Raw genomic sequence first — 19,551 nt, forward strand, 5'->3', positions numbered from 1 at the left:
AATGGTGGAGATCTAGAGCTTAACATCAAGCAACATTTGCCATTCTTCATAAAGCAGCAGCATATGTATATTGTATCAGACGACCCATGTAAGAGTCACATCATCTAGAAAAGCAAAGTAATTGAAATTTATGAAGAGTAGAATAGAGAGATACACATTAGCATATGTAATGTAATAGTTTAAGTGACATTTACATTTGATGTAAAACAGATTTATTTAATATATGGAACTTTGATTCAGAGTTTCTTTTGAAATTTGAGTTATATATATAGAGAGAGACTATTAATCAGCATACAAACAATATATAATTTTTAACAGAAACAATTAAAGATAAAAACTATATACACGTCGGTTTACAAATGACTCAAAAGAATAAGATTTACACGACAGAACTTAACCGATGTTAAGATTACTAAAACCGACGCAAACGTTTCGACGTATAAGTAAGCGTCATTTCCTAAAGTTAAGTTAATTATATTAACGTCATGCAATGTTACGACGGTTTTTAAACCGACGCTATTATGTTAAAGTCAGTTTGAAAATGACGTTAAAGTCAATAATGACCGACGTCAAATACCGTTTCTCTTGTAGCGATCATAATTTGGAAAGTGTTGATCATATAACAACATATACTTGGATATTTTTTTTAAAAAAAGTTAGTGTCAAAACAAACATGGATCATAATTTGGAAAGTGTTGACTTAAGATGTTACCTTTTTTTTTGTGCAAAAAGATGTTACCTATACAGTATAAATACTGAACAAGTTTGATTGAAATAGTTATCAACATATACTTGGATATTTTCCAGGATTAAAAAAAAAAAAAGTTTAGACGAATTATGGGTTCTCTTGAGACATGCTTACTTTTCTTTGTAATGGTTATGTTTATGAGTGCAATTATGTCTCGAGCCTCGACGAGTGTAGTGATTTATAATGATCTTGGAGGTGGTTTGCCACTACGGCACCACTGCAAATCAAGAGAGGATGATCTTGGATACCAGAGTTTAGCACCAGGTAGATCGTGGTCGTTTGGATTTACACCGGATATTTTTGGCCGGACTTTGTTTTACTGTCGTTTTAGTTGGGGAGCTGAGAGTCATATATTTGATATCTACAAACAGAGTAGAGACAAAGAATTTCAAGAGTTTGGTTGCAAAAAATGCGAATGGAAAATACGGAAAAATGGACCTTGCAAGTTTTATAAGAAGACCGGCATGTTTGATCATTGCTATTCTTGGGATTAATATCCTTATTTTATAAAACATGTCGTAACTATCAATCTATGTCTGTCTACTTCTTCTTCTACCTTTTTTTTTCTTTTTTGTATGAGGTAATTGTGTCTTAATATGATATTTTATGGTTTGACCTACAATTCGTTTTCTTTTTTTTTTACTTGTTAATGACACAATTATAGTCAAATAATTTTAGAGCGAAGTAACAAAACATTATAAGAATATAATGTGAACTACAATGAGCTTTTCTTTTATGCTTAACGTTCATTTTTTAACAAAAAAAAAGAATTATAAATAAATAGAGAACAAGTGTTGATCGAAAGAACAACTATGTAAATTATACATTTGTGCTTAACTAAACGCATATCGATTAGAGTCCCATTTCATGACCCCGAAACTCAATGAGTCAAACGTAGTGCACAATCTAGTGTAATTTAAAACCAGAAAAAAAAAAAAACTAGTATAATTCGACATAACCAAATGGCATAGTTAAACGCATGTTGGTGAATGGAGGAAACTAAACCCGCGTGGGAAGGCTTTTCTCGAGTAGTGGAAGTGAAATATTATCTTAAAACATATACTTTCAATGACATAAATTGGTGAAGATTTACTCCCATAAGTGAAATGCATTACATCTAGAAACTTATCTCTTTTATATTTATTTCCGATTTAGCAAAAGAAGTAAGTAGAAAGTCTATTGAGTCAAACCCAAATTTTAAAAAAAATAATGCAAAGAACTTGCATATAAATATTTTACATTATAATTTGTATTAAATTTTGATTTAGTAAACATATATAACAAAATTTTCATCTTTCTTTTAATAATATAGTTTTTAGTTTGTTAGATTTTTTTTTTTTAATTTGGGCAACACAACAGTTGTGTAATAGTATAGGCAAAGAAAATGGTCGGACAGCTAAGGGAAGATCGCTCTCTCCTCATCAGACAAAAAATTACAAGCGAGAATTTCTTTGTTCCTTTACGACCGGACAAGACACGTCCGTCATCGTCTTCTACTACTTTCTATCTTACGCCTCTCCCCTTATCCTACGCCAAAACATCTTATCCTGCGCATCATCCCTTCCATTAAGACCTAGGGTTTTCTCTCTCTCCCATCATTCTCTTCTCCCGATCTCATTTCCATTACCCAATCCCGCTCCTTTTCTCTGATTTTGAATCGAACCCTTAATACCCAGAAATCTCACGGTTCCGAGGAGTGGGTTTTTGGGGGTTAGGGTTTTCGAGAGATGTTGAATGTCAGGTTCATTGATGAATCTGTTTTCTCTCTGCTTCAAGCCATTCGGGCACGTCTGTGATAATTCCGAAGCTGGATCGGGTGGTGGTGGTGGCGTTTCTGGTGGAACCGGCGGTGAAGGCAAAGACGGATTGCTTTGGTTCCGTGATCTCGGTAAATATTGCGGCGGAGATTTCTCCATGGCTGTGATTCAAGCCAATCAGGTTCTTGAAGATCAGAGCCAGGTCGAATCCGGTAATTTTGGGACTTTTGTTGGTGTTTACGATGGTCATGGTGGTCCTGAAGCTGCTCGTTATGTCTGTGATCATCTCTTTAACCATTTTCGAGGTTCGTAATCCGATTCTTCATTGACACAGTGATTCGTCATTTTGACATTCGAGCTTGAGTGTTTTGAATTGGTTTTTTGGGGAAATACATATTTTAGATGAATCCGTTGACTTAATTCTGAACTTTTTGTTCAAATCTTGGTGATGAAGATGGTGATTGGTCAACAAAGTTAGGTACTTTGACTTTTTAATCTCGTTGGGGTATAATTAGGTTCCCATTAAGCTAAATGCAAGTTTAGAGCTACAGTCTTTGCATTTAAAAACTGTGTTTATTGACTTCAGAAATAGTAAAACTTTAGATATGAGTATGCTCTTTGATATATAGGAGTATTTGTAATGCAGTTTGATATATAGGAGGACTCTTTGCATTTCGCATTCCTGGTTCTTTGAGATTGTTCTTTGCCATTTAGATAAGGGTCCCTGGCTTTTGCATTGATGGTGGAGTGTCATGAATATTACCAGGCTTAAGCAAACTAGGAGTGCACTGTAATTATGAAAGGAGGTTGAGCCTCTCTTATGTTTTGATTGCTCAGGCTTTATGGTTATGCAGAAATATCAGCGGAAACACAAGGAGTTGTGACGAGAGAGACGATAGAAAGAGCCTTTCATGCGACAGAAGAAGGATTCGCTTCCATTGTGTCAGAGCTGTGGCAAGAAATACCAAATTTGGCAACTGTTGGCACTTGTTGTTTGGTTGGAGTGATATATCAAAATACTCTTTTTGTGGCAAGTCTTGGAGATTCACGGGTTGTTCTTGGAAAGAAAGGCAACTGTGGCGGACTCTCTGCTATTCAGCTGTCGACTGAACACAATGCTAACAATGAAGATATTCGTTGGGAACTCAAGGACTTACATCCTGATGACCCGCAGATCGTTGTGTTCAGGCATGGAGTTTGGAGAGTTAAGGGCATCATTCAGGTAGTTTCTCATTCTCCTGCCATCCCTTGTGATGTTAATTTTCCAAAAGAAAAATGTAAAATTAGTCACTTAGACATAACTAGGTTCCTTGTTGTGTTAACTCTCTTTGGTTTCGCAAACTTTGACATATCTACCTTATGCTTGTTTCGGAAGAGCTAAATCATTTTTCTTCTCTCTTTTTTAGTCTTTGAGCGGTTTGGCCTTTCTTATAAGCTATAGAAAAGTTCATTAGAGGTCTGAGAAGTACAAATCTTTAAAAAGTTTTGAGAATTAGCAAGTAATGAGGTAGTGCATAAGCAGAATTAGCAAGTAATGGGTTTCTGATGAACTCCATACATATGTACTGAACAAGCTAAATATATGTCTTACGCTCTTTGTGATGTCTAGTTACCAATAATTAATCATCTCTACCATGCAGCTCTTAAGACTTTCTGATGATTCCCTGTATTTACTGTTCAACTTTGATTCGCTGTTTATATAGGTATCGAGGTCTATAGGAGACATGTACATGAAACGGCCCGAATTTAACAAGGAGCCAATCAGTCAAAAGTTCAGAATTGCAGAGCCAATGAAAAGACCCTTGATGTCTGCAACACCAACAATACTCTCTCATCCTCTGCACCCTAATGATTCGTTTCTCATTTTTGCATCTGATGGTCTTTGGGAGCATTTGACTAACGAAAAAGCAGTTGAGATTGTTCATAACCATCCCCGTGCTGTAAGTTTCTACTTTGATTTCTCTCTTAGATGGCGTTTTTGGTCTAGATAAGTTTTAGATTGCAGTTTTAAGCGAGTCAAGTCACAAGAATCCTCATTATTACAAATTCGTTAAATATATAAATGATTTCTTGCATTGTGTGTTTCTCTCTATGTTCAGGGAAGCGCAAAGAGACTGATAAAGGCGGCTCTTCACGAGGCAGCGAGGAAACGTGAGATGAGATATTCAGATCTAAGGAAGATTGACAAGAAAGTGAGACGACATTTTCATGATGACATCACGGTTATAGTGGTGTTCTTGAACCATGACCTCATATCGAGAGGCCACATCAACTCAACCCAAGACACAACAGTCTCTATACGGAGTGCTCTTGAACACTGAGAATCCCAAACATTTTACAACAATGTTTCTTCTTACTTGATTATATGACTTTTGCCTAGAATGAATAAAAAAAAGGCAACATATGGAAAAAACCAAAAATGAAAAAAACAACATCATTATCGTACGTAATGAGTTCTCTCTTGTATTAAGCGGCTATGTTTGACTTTTGGTGTTTCTCTTCAAAGTTCTGATGAGTTCCAAGTCTTTTACTTCTTGCCGTTCGTCAAAAGTATGTAATGTAACATAGCCGTGTAACCATACTATTCTCGAATGTAACATCAAGTCTCTAATCAAAATTGTTTTGGTAACTTATAATTATTCTTCATTCCCGAACAGTGGTTATTCTTCAACATTTCTAGGTTTAACTTTATTGATCAAAAAAGATTTTAAGATGCTCTTGGATTACTGTTTCGATATTTATGTGCCACAGTTGTCAACTCTTCATACTATCTCAAATTTGCGGTTTCGGTGAAATACTTAATTTTCGTACGGATTTGATTTGGAGAACAAAGTCGTGGAGCAACGTTTGGCTTCAACATTTTACTTATGCAAGACTTAAATGTTAGTTCTGATTAAATGGATTCATGGACCTTTTCTAAAAAATATCAAATACAATTCCATAAATCTATAAAGTTCTTGTTAATACTAAAACCTTTGAGAGTACTAATGAAAGAAAAATCAGATTAAGCTTTCTAGGCTGCATTATGCATCAAAAAGAAGTTGAATGTCAATCAACAACTCAGAGCCCAGTGCATATTCATCATCTTTTCCTTCTTAGACCCTCAACAATTATTCTAGCCAGATAAAAAAATTGAAACAGATACAAAAAATTATAAGGATCCTCAGAGTAAAAATGCTTATAGCTTTTCATCAATAAAAAATCAGGTCTCAAAGATTTCATGCCATCATAGGATCCTTCAATAAGCTTTTTTAAAAAAGAAACGATAACTGATTAGGATATAGCACGAGCTTATTCGCTATGCCTGGTTAAACATAGACGAAGCGACTCAACGCCCCTGCAATAATCTATCGCCTCACGAATAAAATCGATGAAAGAATCATCCCGTAGATATTGAATACTCTACAGGAAATTCAATCTGAGAGGCGAATCCAATCAGCTACAAAACGATTCTAAAAGATCATATACAAACATAGTAAAAACACAGCAAACTAAACCTAGCTTAAGAGAGATCGAATGTTTTAGGCATCGCCGGAAGTGTTGGTTTATATACATACTTATGAATTTAGGTCTTAGGGTTTTTTCTGCCGCAAACATCAAACATAATGGGCCTTCATACTAGACTAATGGGCTTTTCTTCTTTTATTATAAGCCTGCCTCAGAGAAAACGCATAACCCAGTTGGCAAATAATCTTTGGCCCGTGTCTTTTTCAAACATCATTCATTCATTTCTTATAATGCTTTCTGATTTTAAAACTCTTGACACTTTGAACAGAAAATGGATTCTTGTTATTTGCATCAAACATTATCTATGGATGTTAAAATCCTATTATCTTCAGATCAAATCCAAAACCAAAACTATACAAACAAATATAAGAATGAAAATAAGTTTCTTTTTAAAAACAACAAGTGTTACAGCTACATTATAAGTCTGAATTATAAAATCTTACAAATATTAGTAATTTTTGATTAAACATAAAACAAAACTTTTTATTATCGTAGCTAACAATCAAAGTTTTTTTTTTTAAAAAAAAAAACAGACGCTAATTCGCACTACTACACAAATCAATAGTTTTAGAAAAAAAAGAAAAAAAGAGAGAGATGATCATAAAATAAGGAAAAAGAAGAAAAGGATAACAATAATTAATTCTAACAGGATAGTGCACATCACATGGCAGAAGTAGGACAGTAATTTGTTTTTGGTTACATGTGTATAAAAATGCGATTCTTTGCTTCATTCCTCTTTGTTAAAATAAAATAAAATAAAAATAAAAGGAAGAAGAAGAAGAAGAAAGGATTCGTCTTCCTTCTTCCACACCCTTTCTGACACCTCATCTCCCCTCCCACCTTCTCCGTCCCGTTCCGTTTCTCCATCAGGTAATTATTAATCTCCTCTTAATCATCCCTCTAATCTCTTTCCCGTTTCTTCATCTCCCGATTCTCAATTCCATCTACACAGATCCTCGATTCCGATCCAACAGTTCGAATTCAGTTTCCGATTCTGATCTGATCGAACCAATACTCACTGAGATTTGATCGGCGATTATGGAGTCTATATCTCCGGTATCGAATCAGCTTCTTCAGCCGACGACGACGAGCTCTAATTCCGATCGCTCTCGTCGTAAGCGTAAGAAGAAATCATCGCCATCATCGGTTGAGAAATCTCCATCTCCGTCAATATCGTTGGAGAAATGGAGATCGGAGAAGCAGCAACAGATCTACTCAACGAAGCTAGTTCATGCTTTAAGAGAGCTACGAATCAGCCAACAACCATCTTCATCATCATCTTCTTCGATTCCACGTGGAGGTAGAGCCGTACGTGAAGTCGCCGATAGAGCTTTAGCAGTTGCGGCGAGAGGTAAAACGTTATGGAGTCGAGCGATACTTTCAAAAGCTGTAAAACTCAAATTCAGGAAACACAAACGCCAGAGAATCTCTAATCCGACGACGACGACGTTAACCACCGGGAGTATCAGGTCAAAGAAACAGAGAGCGACGGTTTTGAGGCTTAAGGCTAAAGGTTTGCCAGCTGTACAGAGGAAAGTGAAAGTACTGAGCCGGTTAGTTCCCGGTTGCCGTAAACAATCATTACCGGTGGTTTTAGAAGAAACCACTGATTATATAGCTGCGATGGAGATGCAGATTCGTACTATGACTGCGATTCTCTCCGCCGTTAGTTCTTCTCCTCCGCCGCCAACGCCAGGTCACGAAGGGGGACAAACACACATGCTTGGTTAGTTGGCCAAACTGTCCTTTTATTTTTTTCCAATTTTAAAAACCAAAAAAAAAACTGTTTTTTTTTATCATATTATTATTCTTCTCACTGTATTGTTTGTTGTTTGAATATTTTACTATTCAACTTTATTTACCATTTCGTCATGTATATCCTTTTTTCTTGAATCTCTCTATTACCAAAAAAATTAGTGCCAAGAAGAAGAAACAGGACAGTGATTAATTTATGTATAATCGTAATAAATTTCAGTTTCTTGATAATCGTGGAAGCACATTTGAGAGATTGTGATTTAGTTTGTTGTTTTTGCAATACTTGTTGATTAAGATAACAACTGTGGACATAATGACAAATTTGTTTTTAAAGTGTTTGGTGAATTAATGATATGGCAAAATGAAACAATGGAGAGTATAATTAGTTTTTGTTTTGTTATGTTTGAAGTTAGGTTGGTGATTGGAACTGAGTTCTCTAGATCTGTTATGACAACATTTATTTTCTTCTTCTGTAAATGGTATTGGGGTTTATTTTGGTATGTGGTTAGATTTTGACGATGCAAAAAAACAAGTTAAAAAAGCGAAAAAAATCTAGAGAGTTAACACAATCACATGGTTGAGAAAGACATGAACATGGTGACTCACATGATTCATTTCTGCACATAGGGTATATAATCGACCACTGACCAGTGTTTTTTTTACTTATGGTTGATTCTTTTACTAGTACAAAACTACTCGGATACACGAAAAAGGTGAATAAAAAAAGGCACTAAAAATCTTCTTCTTTGTTTTTGGTCGGCCAAAAGGCACTGATTTTGGTGAAACTGTTAGTATTTTGGAGGAATAGTAATACCCCCCAAAAAAAAAGGAAATTCATGACACATAATGTTTTCTGACACATGTCATGTGGTTTTTACATTATCTCCAACTTTCTCAATACTTGTACAAAACCCTTAAACCCCACCAACACTTATATTTTTGTTGCACATGTGATGCATTCAATTGGGTAGACAATGAAAATCTTTCAATAGATATACTTCAGAAGAGATGTATAGTAGAGATTTGGGGTTAACTACTCCAACTTGACAGTTCCATTTTATTACATCTAAAGAAAACAAAGAAGAAAAGGTCTGAAGAATTTTTGGTTTAATCTTAAATTGAGTATTTAATAACATAATAAGACCAACTTTCATTTTATTTTTTCAAGCGTGATTTTGAATAGCATTCAAAATCTGCAAATTGAGTATTTAATAGCATAATTATCCTACAATGTGCGTATAATAGCCTAAAATATTGCGTTGCTCGAGGAGAGTATTCAAATGACAACTTGTTTTTGGTTTAATGTTAAATTGATGTAGTCTTGATTTTACGAGGGAAAGGACAATTATGTGTCCGTGAAAATAAATTTTGTCCACTAAAAAGAAGGAAAATGAAAAAGAGAAGAGCACATGGATTAAATGATTTTGGCGTAGTCATAGACTCTTATTGTGAATAATGTCACTACGAGCTTTAAGCTGCTTTTTGTTAACCTCTTTAATTTGATTGTCAATAAAGACTATTTATTGGTCTTATTCCAATCACTTTTTTATTTTGTCAACTATTTAAGTCACTTAGTTGTCGGTTTAGATACACTGTACACATTTTCAATGATCGTTAACTTAGCTGGAACTGTTAAGTGTTAACTATGAAAGCACTACGTACAAATAAGAAAACTACATAAACTAACTCCTGATGGTTGAGCAAACTGTATCAATTTATGGCATGAATGGTGCACTTAGTTATTGAAGCATTTTTTTTCCTAGGATCAACCGATCGAACTTTTTAAGTTCCATATGATGCAAATTAAATAAACTGTAACGTTTTAAGTTTTAACGAAATGGTGCATTTTGAAAGTTTCTTTGTTTAATACCGAGCGCACAAAATTGAACCAGACGTTAAATATCTTCGTGCACACAACACAATAATCAGATGGTCCATGTTAAAGCATGGATTTAGTCATTTAGACACTTAAGCTAATTGATAAGGATGTCTTCTACTTCTATATAAATGCGAAATAGATACACAACAATCGTGGTATATATATAAATTAACTAATCAAGATTGTTCTAGTTCCGCCATGACGGGCAGCCTGTCGTGTGCCGCTGTCCGAACCATACACAAGCCACTGACCATTCTTATTCGCACGTGGGGTACATAACCTGTTGGACCACACGTGTGCTCTCAGATTATCTACTTCTTCAAAAAAAAAAAAAAACTATTTAAAGGATACGTCCAATTGAACCCTATATTTAATGCATTTTTGTTTATGTAACTAACTGCATGCTTTGGTACAAAAAAAAAATCTTCAAAGTATGTCATTGTTTACTTTGCAAATCTTGCATGGATATGTATATTATTACACAAATAAAATTATTTTTCATTTTTTACCAAAAAATAATAATTAATTTCCACACCTAAAATTTCAGAAAGAAAGGTTTTTAGTTTTTACAAACCTAACGTATACGACAAGAACAAAACGTTAAATTCACAACAAGTAACCACACACAAAAAAAAAACAATTTAAAGAAAAAAATGTAGATAGGGATTATGGTACGTCGCTTGGTTGCTGTATTGAAACAAGAGATGGGCGTTTCTCTGCTGTCTCATCTCAATCCACGACAAGGTTTGTTGGGTTGTCAAGTAATATACAAATCTTCATTAATCAATTTCTTATTATTTTAAACACTCTTTTTTGGTCTGTCAACATACATTCAGTTGAGTAGTTGACAAAAATGCTAAAAAGTTGTCTTAGCCTGAGTATAATGCAACTTAAGTTATACCTTATTAGTACTTATTTATAAAAGAGTTGGGTTTTAAAATTTTAACTTAGTTAAACACGTAGTCTACCAATGTTACTCTTATTTTAATAAGTCTATCTGTTATTTGATACATTTTTTCCATGCTAAGAAAACTGTTTCTAACTTTTTACATGCATATGCCACCAATTACTTTTATTAAGTAAGATTGATTGTCATAACTTTGTTTCTTACCTCTACAAACAGTGGCGGATCTAGACAAACATTTAGTATAGGGCACTATTCATTTACTTTAACAAGGCTCGAACCTGGGTAAGGATGAAGTAATAGTAGAAGCACTAACCATTTGTGCTAGATCATTCTTATAAGATGTCTTTACAAACAAAAATCTATAAAGTAGTGTAGGGCACGTGTCCCACCTCCCTCCAACCTAGAACATTTTTGTTTAAAAAGGTTTTAACGTTCACAAACAAATATAATAGATATTTTTGATCGAGAGCAATTATAACGTGAATAAGTATCACTAGATAACGCCAAAACTTCATATTCCTATAATCCTAGACGGCCAATTATTAACCCTGCAATGCTGAAAATCGATGTCAATACGATAAATTTAAGAGTCCAAAGTCTAAACAAACAGTCTATATGAGGTTTTCTAGAAATTAAGCAAACGAAATTTAGAGTAGGGTACACTTAAACTAATGTAGTTACATCTAAATCAAAATGTTGTATTCGAAGTACTTGTTTTTGTCATATAGAGACTAGAGACGCAGAACTAGTAATTGATATATACATGAAAGGTAGTTTTGCGATTTGACCTATATCTATTCTATGAAAGCCTACAAAAAGCAATCTAGCACGAGGGTCACACGCTACGATAGTTCTTTCCTTCGTCCTCTAGAATTATCTTTTTTTAAAAGGCACTTCTTGATAATCAATTATTGAGTGGCAATTAGATCCCTAAACATTGATTAAGTTCGTACTAATCATACATAATCTCACCTAGATTAGTTATAAAATGACTTTAGAAACCTGCGCCAGCAAGGTGTGGAATTCTTCACGTTTTTACTAGTTTATCATTTTCCAAGTTTTTCGCCAAAACGGTTGATTATAATAGGATTTAAGAAAATATCAATAAATCATACATCTATGTTTTTCTTTTTTTTTTTTGTCAAACAATCATATATGTTATATTCTCTCTTTCACAACCCTAATAGTTATTTTCTTTTTTTTTTGTTAAACACAAGTACACAACCATAATAACTTGTAGTGAGGAAAAAAAAAAAGTACTTCTTATTTACTCTCTTTGTTATTTTTTGTTTGATTGTTTAGAAAAAAAATTTGTTTCTAAAAGATTGATTTTTTAAGTTTTCCATGTAATATTTATTGGTTAGTATTGGTGAACTGTAATTTTTTAAAAAAATAGTTAATTATCATTGGTTTAAAGTTATAAAAAACTATAAAATACTAAAAATAATATATTTATAATCAACATTTAATATATTTTCTTAATATGTGTGTTTTTTCTAAACAATGAAACATCTTATTTATATTTACAAATAGGATGTAGTATTTAAGTTAGGAAAGCGTAGAGAGACTCGTTAATTTGTCCACGACACATAGAAAAGAGAAAAACATTGTCCACTGCTCTTTAAAACGCACGTGGGTAGGACCCTATCTAGTTTTCCATAAAGCCGTAAAACACGAAAATAACAATTTTTCATTACACACATAAAATAAAACCTTTATTAATGAGATATTATTATTAACTAGAACAGCGAAAACAACAAAAAATTTCCAATAAAACCGCAAAAAAATCCCAACAAATGTACACTAGTATATTTACCAATATTGGATCAAATTTCAGATTGGTATGGTGGTCAAACCGGTTTGACCGTGAATCAGATTAGTGTATGGATTAACCAATACCAAATCTTGCTACTGTTTCCTTTTATCTTGCATTTTTCACTAAACTAATTGCTATAGGGTTATGCATTTCAAATGTATTTATACTAAACAAAACAAAAATTGACAGTCTTTCTTTACTCATTTCAAATGCTGCATTTGACACTCTTTCTTTACTCATTATACTAAACTAAACAAAAATTGTGTTTTCATGTTGGGCCAAAATATCAAAGTGTTTTATAGTTCCAAGCAAATATTTGTTAGCAGAGAACAAATATTTTAGTCAGGCAGGACTCAGGCCTGAACTTTATAAACGGGCTATTGGGGGTTCTTATAACAGTAACCGATAGACCCAATAATAGAAGTCAGTAAAGTCAAGTATGGACCTCCTTCACGCGTATCTGTAAAGAGGGCTAATTCCAAAAAGTGGGAGGTCCCAAGTCCAACTACACATATTCAAATTAAACTCTCTTTCTCTCCCTTGGATGAAACAAAAAAGATAGGAGGTCACGTTAAGTACACTGTACACACCACATAAGCCATTAACCAATATCTTATGACGTGTGTGTGATAAAACATCTACTTATGGAAGTGTTGGTCGATGGATCGTGCTATTCAAAACGTTTACACGTATCTTTTAAGCATATACTATAATTTGCTATAGAGAGATGAGACGTAAAGAAGACGACACATGTTCCAATACTATATAAAATTAATATCATTTAGGATGATATTGGAGAAGTGGCGATTGCTGTATCTTCACCTACAAGAGCACTAAGATCGCAGGCCCACTTTATTCACCATTGTTCACACATATTAGTCAAAGGAAGCTACTAGAACTTACGTGACTCTTACGTTTCCATTATCCTCGATTCCTTATAAATACTTACGCGGACCAACATTCTCTCCATAGATCATCCAATTGATTTCTAAATTACAAACGGCTTCTCTAGCTAGCTCTTTTTTCTAAAACTTTCACAAAGAACGATCTCTTAATTTGTGGCTGACATAGCTTGGTTCTTAATAAAGAAGTTGTGGAAATGGGAAGCCTCAAGTACTTAGGAGTTGCTTTCTTTGTTTTAGTTGTTTTTGACGTCTGTTTAGCAGCTAGATCACCAAAAGCTCTTGGTAGAGGGTCCGGTTCAGGTTCTGGATATGGTTCAGGCTCTGGGGGAGGTAACGGTGGTGGGGGAGGTGGTGGTGGCGGAGGGGGAGGCGGCGGAGGAGGTGGTGGTGGAGATGGATCAGGTTCAGGGAGTGGTTACGGGTCAGGGTATGGGTCCGGTAGTGGTTATGGAGGAGGAAACAACGGTGGTGGCGGTGGAGGTGGGGGCAGAGGTGGTGGAGGAGGAGGCGGAAATGGAGGTTCCGGAAACGGGTCAGGTTATGGAAGCGGCTCTGGATATGGAAGTGGTGCTGGTAGAGGTGGTGGTGGGGGAGGCGGCGGTGGAGGAGGAGGAGGTGGTGGTGGAGGTAGCCGCGGAAATGGATCCGGCTATGGAAGTGGATATGGTGAAGGGTATGGAAGCGGATACGGTGGTGGAGATAATTACGGTGACTCACCCTAAATCATTCTTATTGCTTATTGTTTCATGATTCTGAACTTATGATAATAATGTGTTCGATGTTTTGTCGTTACATATATATACATGCTTGTATATAGTAGATATCACTCTTCTTTTGCTATTGAAGAGAGATGATGTGGACCTGTGGTTTCACTTTCTATATTAGGAATCACAAGTATTGGCATATGTATTACCATGCATATCATTTCCGATTCTTATATATATCGTTACTATTCGTATGTTTATGTACCTTGTTTATCCCACTTATTGATTCCTTCCACTGGCACTAGGAAATGTTTTGGAGACGTACGTCCAATAAAATTGGAACAACAACAAATTTGAGTATGCCTCGAGTGAAAAGAAAACATGCACGAACTGAAAAATGATAAAACGAAAAAAAGAAAAAAACTTGTTATAGGACTAAAGCATAAAACTTAAAGGGTTTGTACTTTGTTGTACTTATAGCATTGTGGCAACCGAATTCAAAATCCTCATAAGCATCGGTGTCGTTGAAACAAAAAAAAAAGATATAACTTTGACGTAGAAGACGGGCTCATCGGCCCAATACAAATATTCGTAGACCACGTATCGGCCCTTAACCACTTTAAGGATTTGCCGACTCAACTGGCAAACAGAATTTGACTGGTCTGCTCTTCGTCACCAAAAAAAGTCTTCCACGTGTTTCTTTTACACGTACAGAGTTTCTCCTTGTATAAGATTTTAAGATTTATCTGGGCACGAAACTCGAAATATACTTTTTAAGGTCTATGTACACATTCGTTTTTAAAAAGGTTCATGATGGGTAAAACTATAAAGGGTAATATTAGAAACTAACTATGAAATGGAAAAGAATTGAGAGAATGACATTGTGTCAGAAAAGTTAGGTAAATAACATTTTCTGAAAAAGAGAAAATACAAAAATATCCTTGTGTTTACTTATTTTTACAATAATGCCATTGGCTTTAGTTATAAAGTTTATATGTATTTGTCTAAAATAGCATGATATATTTACAAAAATCATGTAATTCTTTAAAATACATACAGAATATATATACACGATATATATGTTTCTCTGAAATAATGTGTTTCTCAGAAATAGCACGAAATATTTATAAAAAGCATGCAATTCTCTTATAGATCGCGAAGTTTAAAAAAACATATAGAATTGTTACAATATTACATGGGTTTTTATTGGATAACATGACAAATATTTATTTATTTCATGAGTTTTTATTGGATAGCATGACAAATATTAATATATCAGTGTTAATAACATGTTTTGTTCTTAAAATACATGCATTTTAAAATCAGACATTTGTTTTAAAATCAAATCTAATCTCTTATATCACAACGACATTGACGGAAAATTCAGGTAAAAAGAGAAAATAAAGAATGAGAGATAGAGAGATTTCTATGGAAAAAGAAAGAGAGAACATGTAGGTGAACAAAATAAAGAGATATGATGATATATTTTATGAGAGGTGGTGAAGATTATTTTAGGAGAGGGAGAGAGAAATAGAAAAAGAAAATGACATGGTGAATCTGAAGAAGATGAATTGTGTTAAAGATGAAGAGAGAAAGAGAACTCCATGGCTAAAGTCTCGTAAAGAAGATGAAAAAGAAACAAAAGAAGGAAGAAGAAAGAGAAAGGCTAAAATAGACTAAATATTGCCAAAATTTCTGTAGCCGACAAATACTATTTGGTCCAAGGTTATTTTGTGTATTCTTTTGAAGTCAAAAGTTATTTCTTACACATACTCAACTATAAAGGGGATAAAGTATAGTGTGAATTGTTGACGGCAGAAGAGAGAAAGGTACATATTTATATCTCAATGAAAAGATAATAAACGTGTTAATAGAGACAGTAAGGAGCGTTAGTGTAACAAGTCAGATTCATGGGGCCACGGTATCATTTAGGAAATGGACCGATTCAATTTAATGTTGTCTTTAAGTGCGATGTGAAGAGCTCCCTACCAATCGGACACCTCCCATGCCTTATGATTTCTCTATAACTATTGATTTTATTCGGAAATACTATAAATGTTACACTTCAATCTCTGTATATAGTTAATGGAATGGAATTGGAAGAATAAAAAGCATCACATCAAATTCCAGACTCTGATTTGCATACCCTAATAAAACATGTACTAATGTAACACAATCATATTGGGATTTAGACTTAATTTAGGAATGAGAAAGCAAAAAAGTGTGAGACAAAACGAGGTTGTTGACGAATTTGACTACGATGAGACCCCAAAAAAAAAAAAAGATGTTGACCAACTTTTTAAGACTGTATGGTTCTGAATATTCAGATATTTTGGGGGTTAAAATCGAAAGATTTGTATAGTTAAGGGACTAGATAAAAATATTTAAGTGCGAGGAGGCAGTTGAGGGAACCACTTCTGTTGAAGTCTGTCATTTTCATATATTTGTAAACTGGGCCAGATAGATTTATAGTGATCAAAATGGGACCAATTGATTTTTCAAATTAGGACAATATATGTCGTCTCTGTATTTGTCATTGTCTATTCCAATTCTGTTCTGGTCTTGATTTTTTCTTATAATTTTGTACATAAATTAGCAAAACTTAGTTTTGTTTCCAAGGGAAAAAACCAAAAAAATATATCTTACAAACAAAATAAGGGTGCAAAACGTATAAGAAAATAAAAGAATGGGATCAAAGTGGAATAAAAGAATATTAGGGCGTCGGTGACGTGAAGCTTCGCTGCTGGGAGAAAAAAGCTCACATGCGTATTATCTCAGTCTCAGCTATATTTAGAACAACAACACATGTCTGAACACATTACAGTTCCTATATCTGTTTCGAATTCAAATCTCCTGTCCTTTTTTCATATATAATAATTCATCATAAATATTTATTGATTTGATTCTATCTCTTATATATATTTTCGATCTCTCCTGAAAAGAGAAAAAAGTTGGAAACTTCGACGAATGTGTTTATAAATCTTTTTATTTTCTATCTGTCTTGATTTAGTTTTATCTTTTTTGGAATCGGTCTGAAGTTGGACAAAAGAATCCGCCATTTTCTCCTCGGTCTCTCTGCTCTTCTCTTCAGTATCGGATCTGGGTCTCCTTCGCTTTCGTTTCAAGGTAACACAAAAAAAACTTCAAATTCTTTTCTCTTTTATTCACACCATTTTCGCTTTCTTTTTCCTTTTTCTTCTTTAATCTTTGTGACTGTTCTATATCAATCTTCATTTAACATTTGCATTCTCATCACTTATCAGTATTTTCTGATATCCAATTTCTGGGTTTTCGAATTCGATTCGATAAGAATATTTATTTCATTTTTTTTTTTAATGTAGTAGTATATGTTTTTTCCCCAAAGTCACGGCATTGGAAAAAAGGAAAAACACAGCTGTTCCTTGCTTCAAGCCCGAGATTAAGCAAAAATAATTACTATTTCTTTCTTTTAAAAAAATATTCGAATCAACGCACTATATAAAATTACCTACTTTTGACAGTATCTGAATTAAACATCAACCAAACTTCAAACTCTCTCCTCTGTAATCCATTCTTTTTGTATTCCCAACCACGTGATTTTTTGATTCGGTAATTATCCATATTCTACACTACGATTATTAAGCATTAAAATTTATCGATTGGTGAAAAAATTAAACTTCGTGATTTTGGCTTTTGCAGATTATTTTGGGAGACGAGGAGGCGTTAGCTGTAATTCATTGTATACTTGCTTTGGCTATTAAAGCCGTCACACAAAAAAAGTAAAAGCAACACACACACATAAATAGACACACTTTTTTACGTATATGTGTGTCTTCTTTCGTCTCTGTTGGGAATAGATCTTGTCCTAAGAGATCACTTCGAGTCTGATCTAAAGTGAGAAACTTTGGTTCTTGTTTTGGTTTTTGGAATCTTGTCTAATCTGGGGAGATAATGGGAATGAGTCTCGATTTCGATGTTGATCTTGAGAAAGGAATCATAGATTGCGACAATGTTTATACAAAATCACCGGAGAAGCCGATGTCTCCTGATAACAAACCGGTAATAACCGGAGAAGAAAGTGTTGGTTCGTTAGAGAATGATACAAGTCCGGTTCAATGTGGAATCAATAAACCGGGATGGGGGAGAAGCGATCGGAAGGAGAAACGGAAGAAATCTGCGTCGAAGCCTCCTCGACCGCCGCGTGGACCGTCGCTAGACGCGGCGGATCAGAAACTTATTAGAGAGATCGCTGAATTGGCGATGTTGAAACGCGCGAGAATCGAACGTATGAGAGCTTTGAAGAAATCAAGAGCGGCTAAAGCTGCGTCTGCCGCTTCTTCTTTAGGCAATGTATTGGCCACTCTTTTCACCGCTATTTTCTTCTTTGTCCTCGTTTTCCAAGGTATGATTTGATTCCACGATTGCGTTTGCGTTTTGGTGATTTTACCAGTTTTGGTTAAATCTTATGTGTGTGTGTTTTATTGGATTTTTTCAGGATTGTCACCGAGAGCAGCCGGTAGCTCCGGGAAATCTCACTTAGTAGTCGCCGGCAAAGCCAATGGTGGTTTTGTTTCGGTTCAATATGCGGGAAATCCGTCGGCGAGCGAACCGGATGGAGGTTATACCGGACCAGTTTTAGCACAGAGACCAAAGTAAGTTGCTTCACTATCTAATTTCACTAACTGGCGTAACTGCTTATCTGAATTAATCTCTAATCCGGTTTGTTGTACTTACAGTTTACTAAAACCGGTGTCCGGTTTGGAGAATGAAAAGAAGAGTTCACAGTGAAAGCGTAACGAAATGGTTAAGAATTGGACAGTTCCATACTGGTTTGCTCAAACCATTTATCGGTTTAGATTGTCGGTGAGACATGTACCGATAAACTTTTTGGGAAAATCGGCTGCTTTCTCTGCGGCTGTGAAACGATAATATTATCCGATGTGGGTAAGAAAGTAGTTTTGTGTCAGTTTTTTCTTGAATAAACTGAGAGAAGTTTACAAATAATAAAAATCAGTGTTATATTATTCAAGTTATCACGTTACTCTTATCTCTTCTTATATGTACAATAATACAAACTGAGATCTTTTTAGTAGATTGTTGCAAAACTGTATCCAAATTTTGACGAAATTCAAAGATTCAAAAATAAAATACGAAACCAACATTATTGGTATATGATTTTTGTATAATTGAAATCACATGTGTAACGATGGTTGAAGTTGAAATTGAAATTTGAAATCAATTATATTAAAAATAACAAATGTATATTTGGGAACAGAATCCATGTGGATGTATCTAAACAGTCCACTGAGCTATAGAGAGTAGAGACCACTTTTTTAATGCTGTGCCAAAATTAATTGAACATGTGATTTCACGTGTGTGTGTGTATGAGTGTATTTCAAACGTCTATTATTTCTGTTTCGTTGCTGTCTGCGGATGGATGCTTCGTGGCCCCTTTAATTAAGGCCCATTAACTCCCAATCTGTTTAGTCTCACTCTATTACTCCACTCAGCAAGTGAACAAATACAATTCGAAACTTCGAATAGTAACAACAATTATTGCAGATTAGTTTGGTAGTGGATTAGACTGTTTAGTT

At 34.5% G+C, this 19,551-nt stretch overlaps 4 protein-coding genes, 2 long non-coding RNA genes, 3 other non-coding genes and 1 pseudogene across 16 annotated transcripts; 5 read left to right on the forward strand and 5 right to left on the reverse strand.

Annotated features, from left to right (window-relative positions):
• The first annotated feature begins 787 nt into the window (after nt 1-787).
• On the forward strand, nt 788-1,366 carry AT3G17080 (Plant self-incompatibility protein S1 family). Its single transcript, NM_112584.1, has one exon. It carries the CDS (start codon nt 838-840, stop codon nt 1,240-1,242), a length of 405 nt encoding a protein of 134 aa, NP_188333.1. The 5' UTR covers nt 788-837; the 3' UTR covers nt 1,243-1,366.
• Nucleotides 1,367-2,084: 718 nt separating this feature from the next.
• On the forward strand, nt 2,085-5,399 carry AT3G17090 (Protein phosphatase 2C family protein). Of its 2 annotated transcripts, none has more exons than NM_112585.3 (4): nt 2,085-2,810; nt 3,360-3,727; nt 4,209-4,445; nt 4,605-5,399. In NM_112585.3, exons 1-4 carry the CDS (start codon nt 2,483-2,485, stop codon nt 4,824-4,826), a joined length of 1,155 nt encoding a protein of 384 aa, NP_566566.1. In that variant the 5' UTR covers nt 2,085-2,482; the 3' UTR covers nt 4,827-5,399. The 2 variants fall into 2 exon arrangements, with proteins under 2 accessions (NP_566566.1, NP_001030714.1); NM_001035637.1 differs by having other exon boundaries at nt 2,302-2,810; nt 4,209-4,449; nt 4,610-5,120.
• A 102-nt stretch (nt 5,400-5,501) lies between these two features.
• Nucleotides 5,502-5,594, reverse strand: AT3G03415. Its single transcript, NR_140997.1, has one exon. It is a non-coding gene; the product is annotated as an other RNA (small nucleolar RNA).
• A 70-nt stretch (nt 5,595-5,664) lies between these two features.
• AT3G03425 lies at nt 5,665-5,730 on the reverse strand. Its single transcript, NR_140998.1, has one exon. It is a non-coding gene; the product is annotated as an other RNA (small nucleolar RNA).
• On the reverse strand, nt 5,689-6,044 carry AT3G03435. Its single transcript, NR_140999.1, has one exon. It is a non-coding gene; the product is annotated as an other RNA (long non-coding RNA).
• On the reverse strand, nt 5,782-5,936 carry AT3G03445. The gene has a single exon (NR_141000.1). It is a non-coding gene; the product is annotated as an other RNA (small nucleolar RNA).
• A 590-nt stretch (nt 6,045-6,634) lies between the features above and the next one.
• Nucleotides 6,635-8,232, forward strand: AT3G17100 (sequence-specific DNA binding transcription factor). Of its 2 annotated transcripts, NM_180270.3 has the most exons (2): nt 6,635-6,882; nt 6,965-8,232. In NM_180270.3, the coding sequence occupies exon 2, from the start codon at nt 7,051-7,053 to the stop codon at nt 7,741-7,743; it is 693 nt and encodes a 230-aa protein (NP_850601.1). In that variant the 5' UTR covers nt 6,635-6,882; nt 6,965-7,050; the 3' UTR covers nt 7,744-8,232. The 2 variants fall into 2 exon arrangements, with proteins under 2 accessions (NP_850601.1, NP_566567.1); NM_112586.3 differs by having other exon boundaries at nt 6,635-8,232.
• Nucleotides 8,233-8,982: 750 nt separating this feature from the next.
• On the reverse strand, nt 8,983-9,183 carry AT3G03455. The gene has a single exon (NR_141001.1). It is a non-coding gene; the product is annotated as an other RNA (long non-coding RNA).
• Nucleotides 9,184-13,310: 4,127 nt separating this feature from the next.
• AT3G17110 lies at nt 13,311-14,238 on the forward strand (annotated as a pseudogene). Its single transcript has one exon.
• Nucleotides 14,239-16,544: 2,306 nt separating this feature from the next.
• On the forward strand, nt 16,545-19,123 carry AT3G17120 (uncharacterized protein). Of its 5 annotated transcripts, none has more exons than NM_001338276.1 (5): nt 16,545-17,104; nt 17,320-17,566; nt 17,657-18,359; nt 18,453-18,609; nt 18,694-19,123. In NM_001338276.1, exons 3-5 carry the CDS (start codon nt 17,909-17,911, stop codon nt 18,743-18,745), a joined length of 660 nt encoding a protein of 219 aa, NP_001325742.1. In that variant the 5' UTR covers nt 16,545-17,104; nt 17,320-17,566; nt 17,657-17,908; the 3' UTR covers nt 18,746-19,123. The 5 variants fall into 5 exon arrangements, with proteins under 5 accessions (NP_001325742.1, NP_001325741.1, NP_001325743.1 ...); NM_202597.2 differs by having other exon boundaries at nt 16,816-17,104; nt 17,323-17,566; nt 18,694-19,046; NM_001338274.1 differs by having other exon boundaries at nt 16,545-17,566.
• Nucleotides 19,124-19,551: the final 428 nt, after the last annotated feature.

Source organism: Arabidopsis thaliana, chromosome 3 (genome assembly GCF_000001735.4).
Source record: "Arabidopsis thaliana chromosome 3, partial sequence".
Taxonomy (NCBI): Eukaryota; Viridiplantae; Streptophyta; class Magnoliopsida; order Brassicales; family Brassicaceae; genus Arabidopsis; species Arabidopsis thaliana.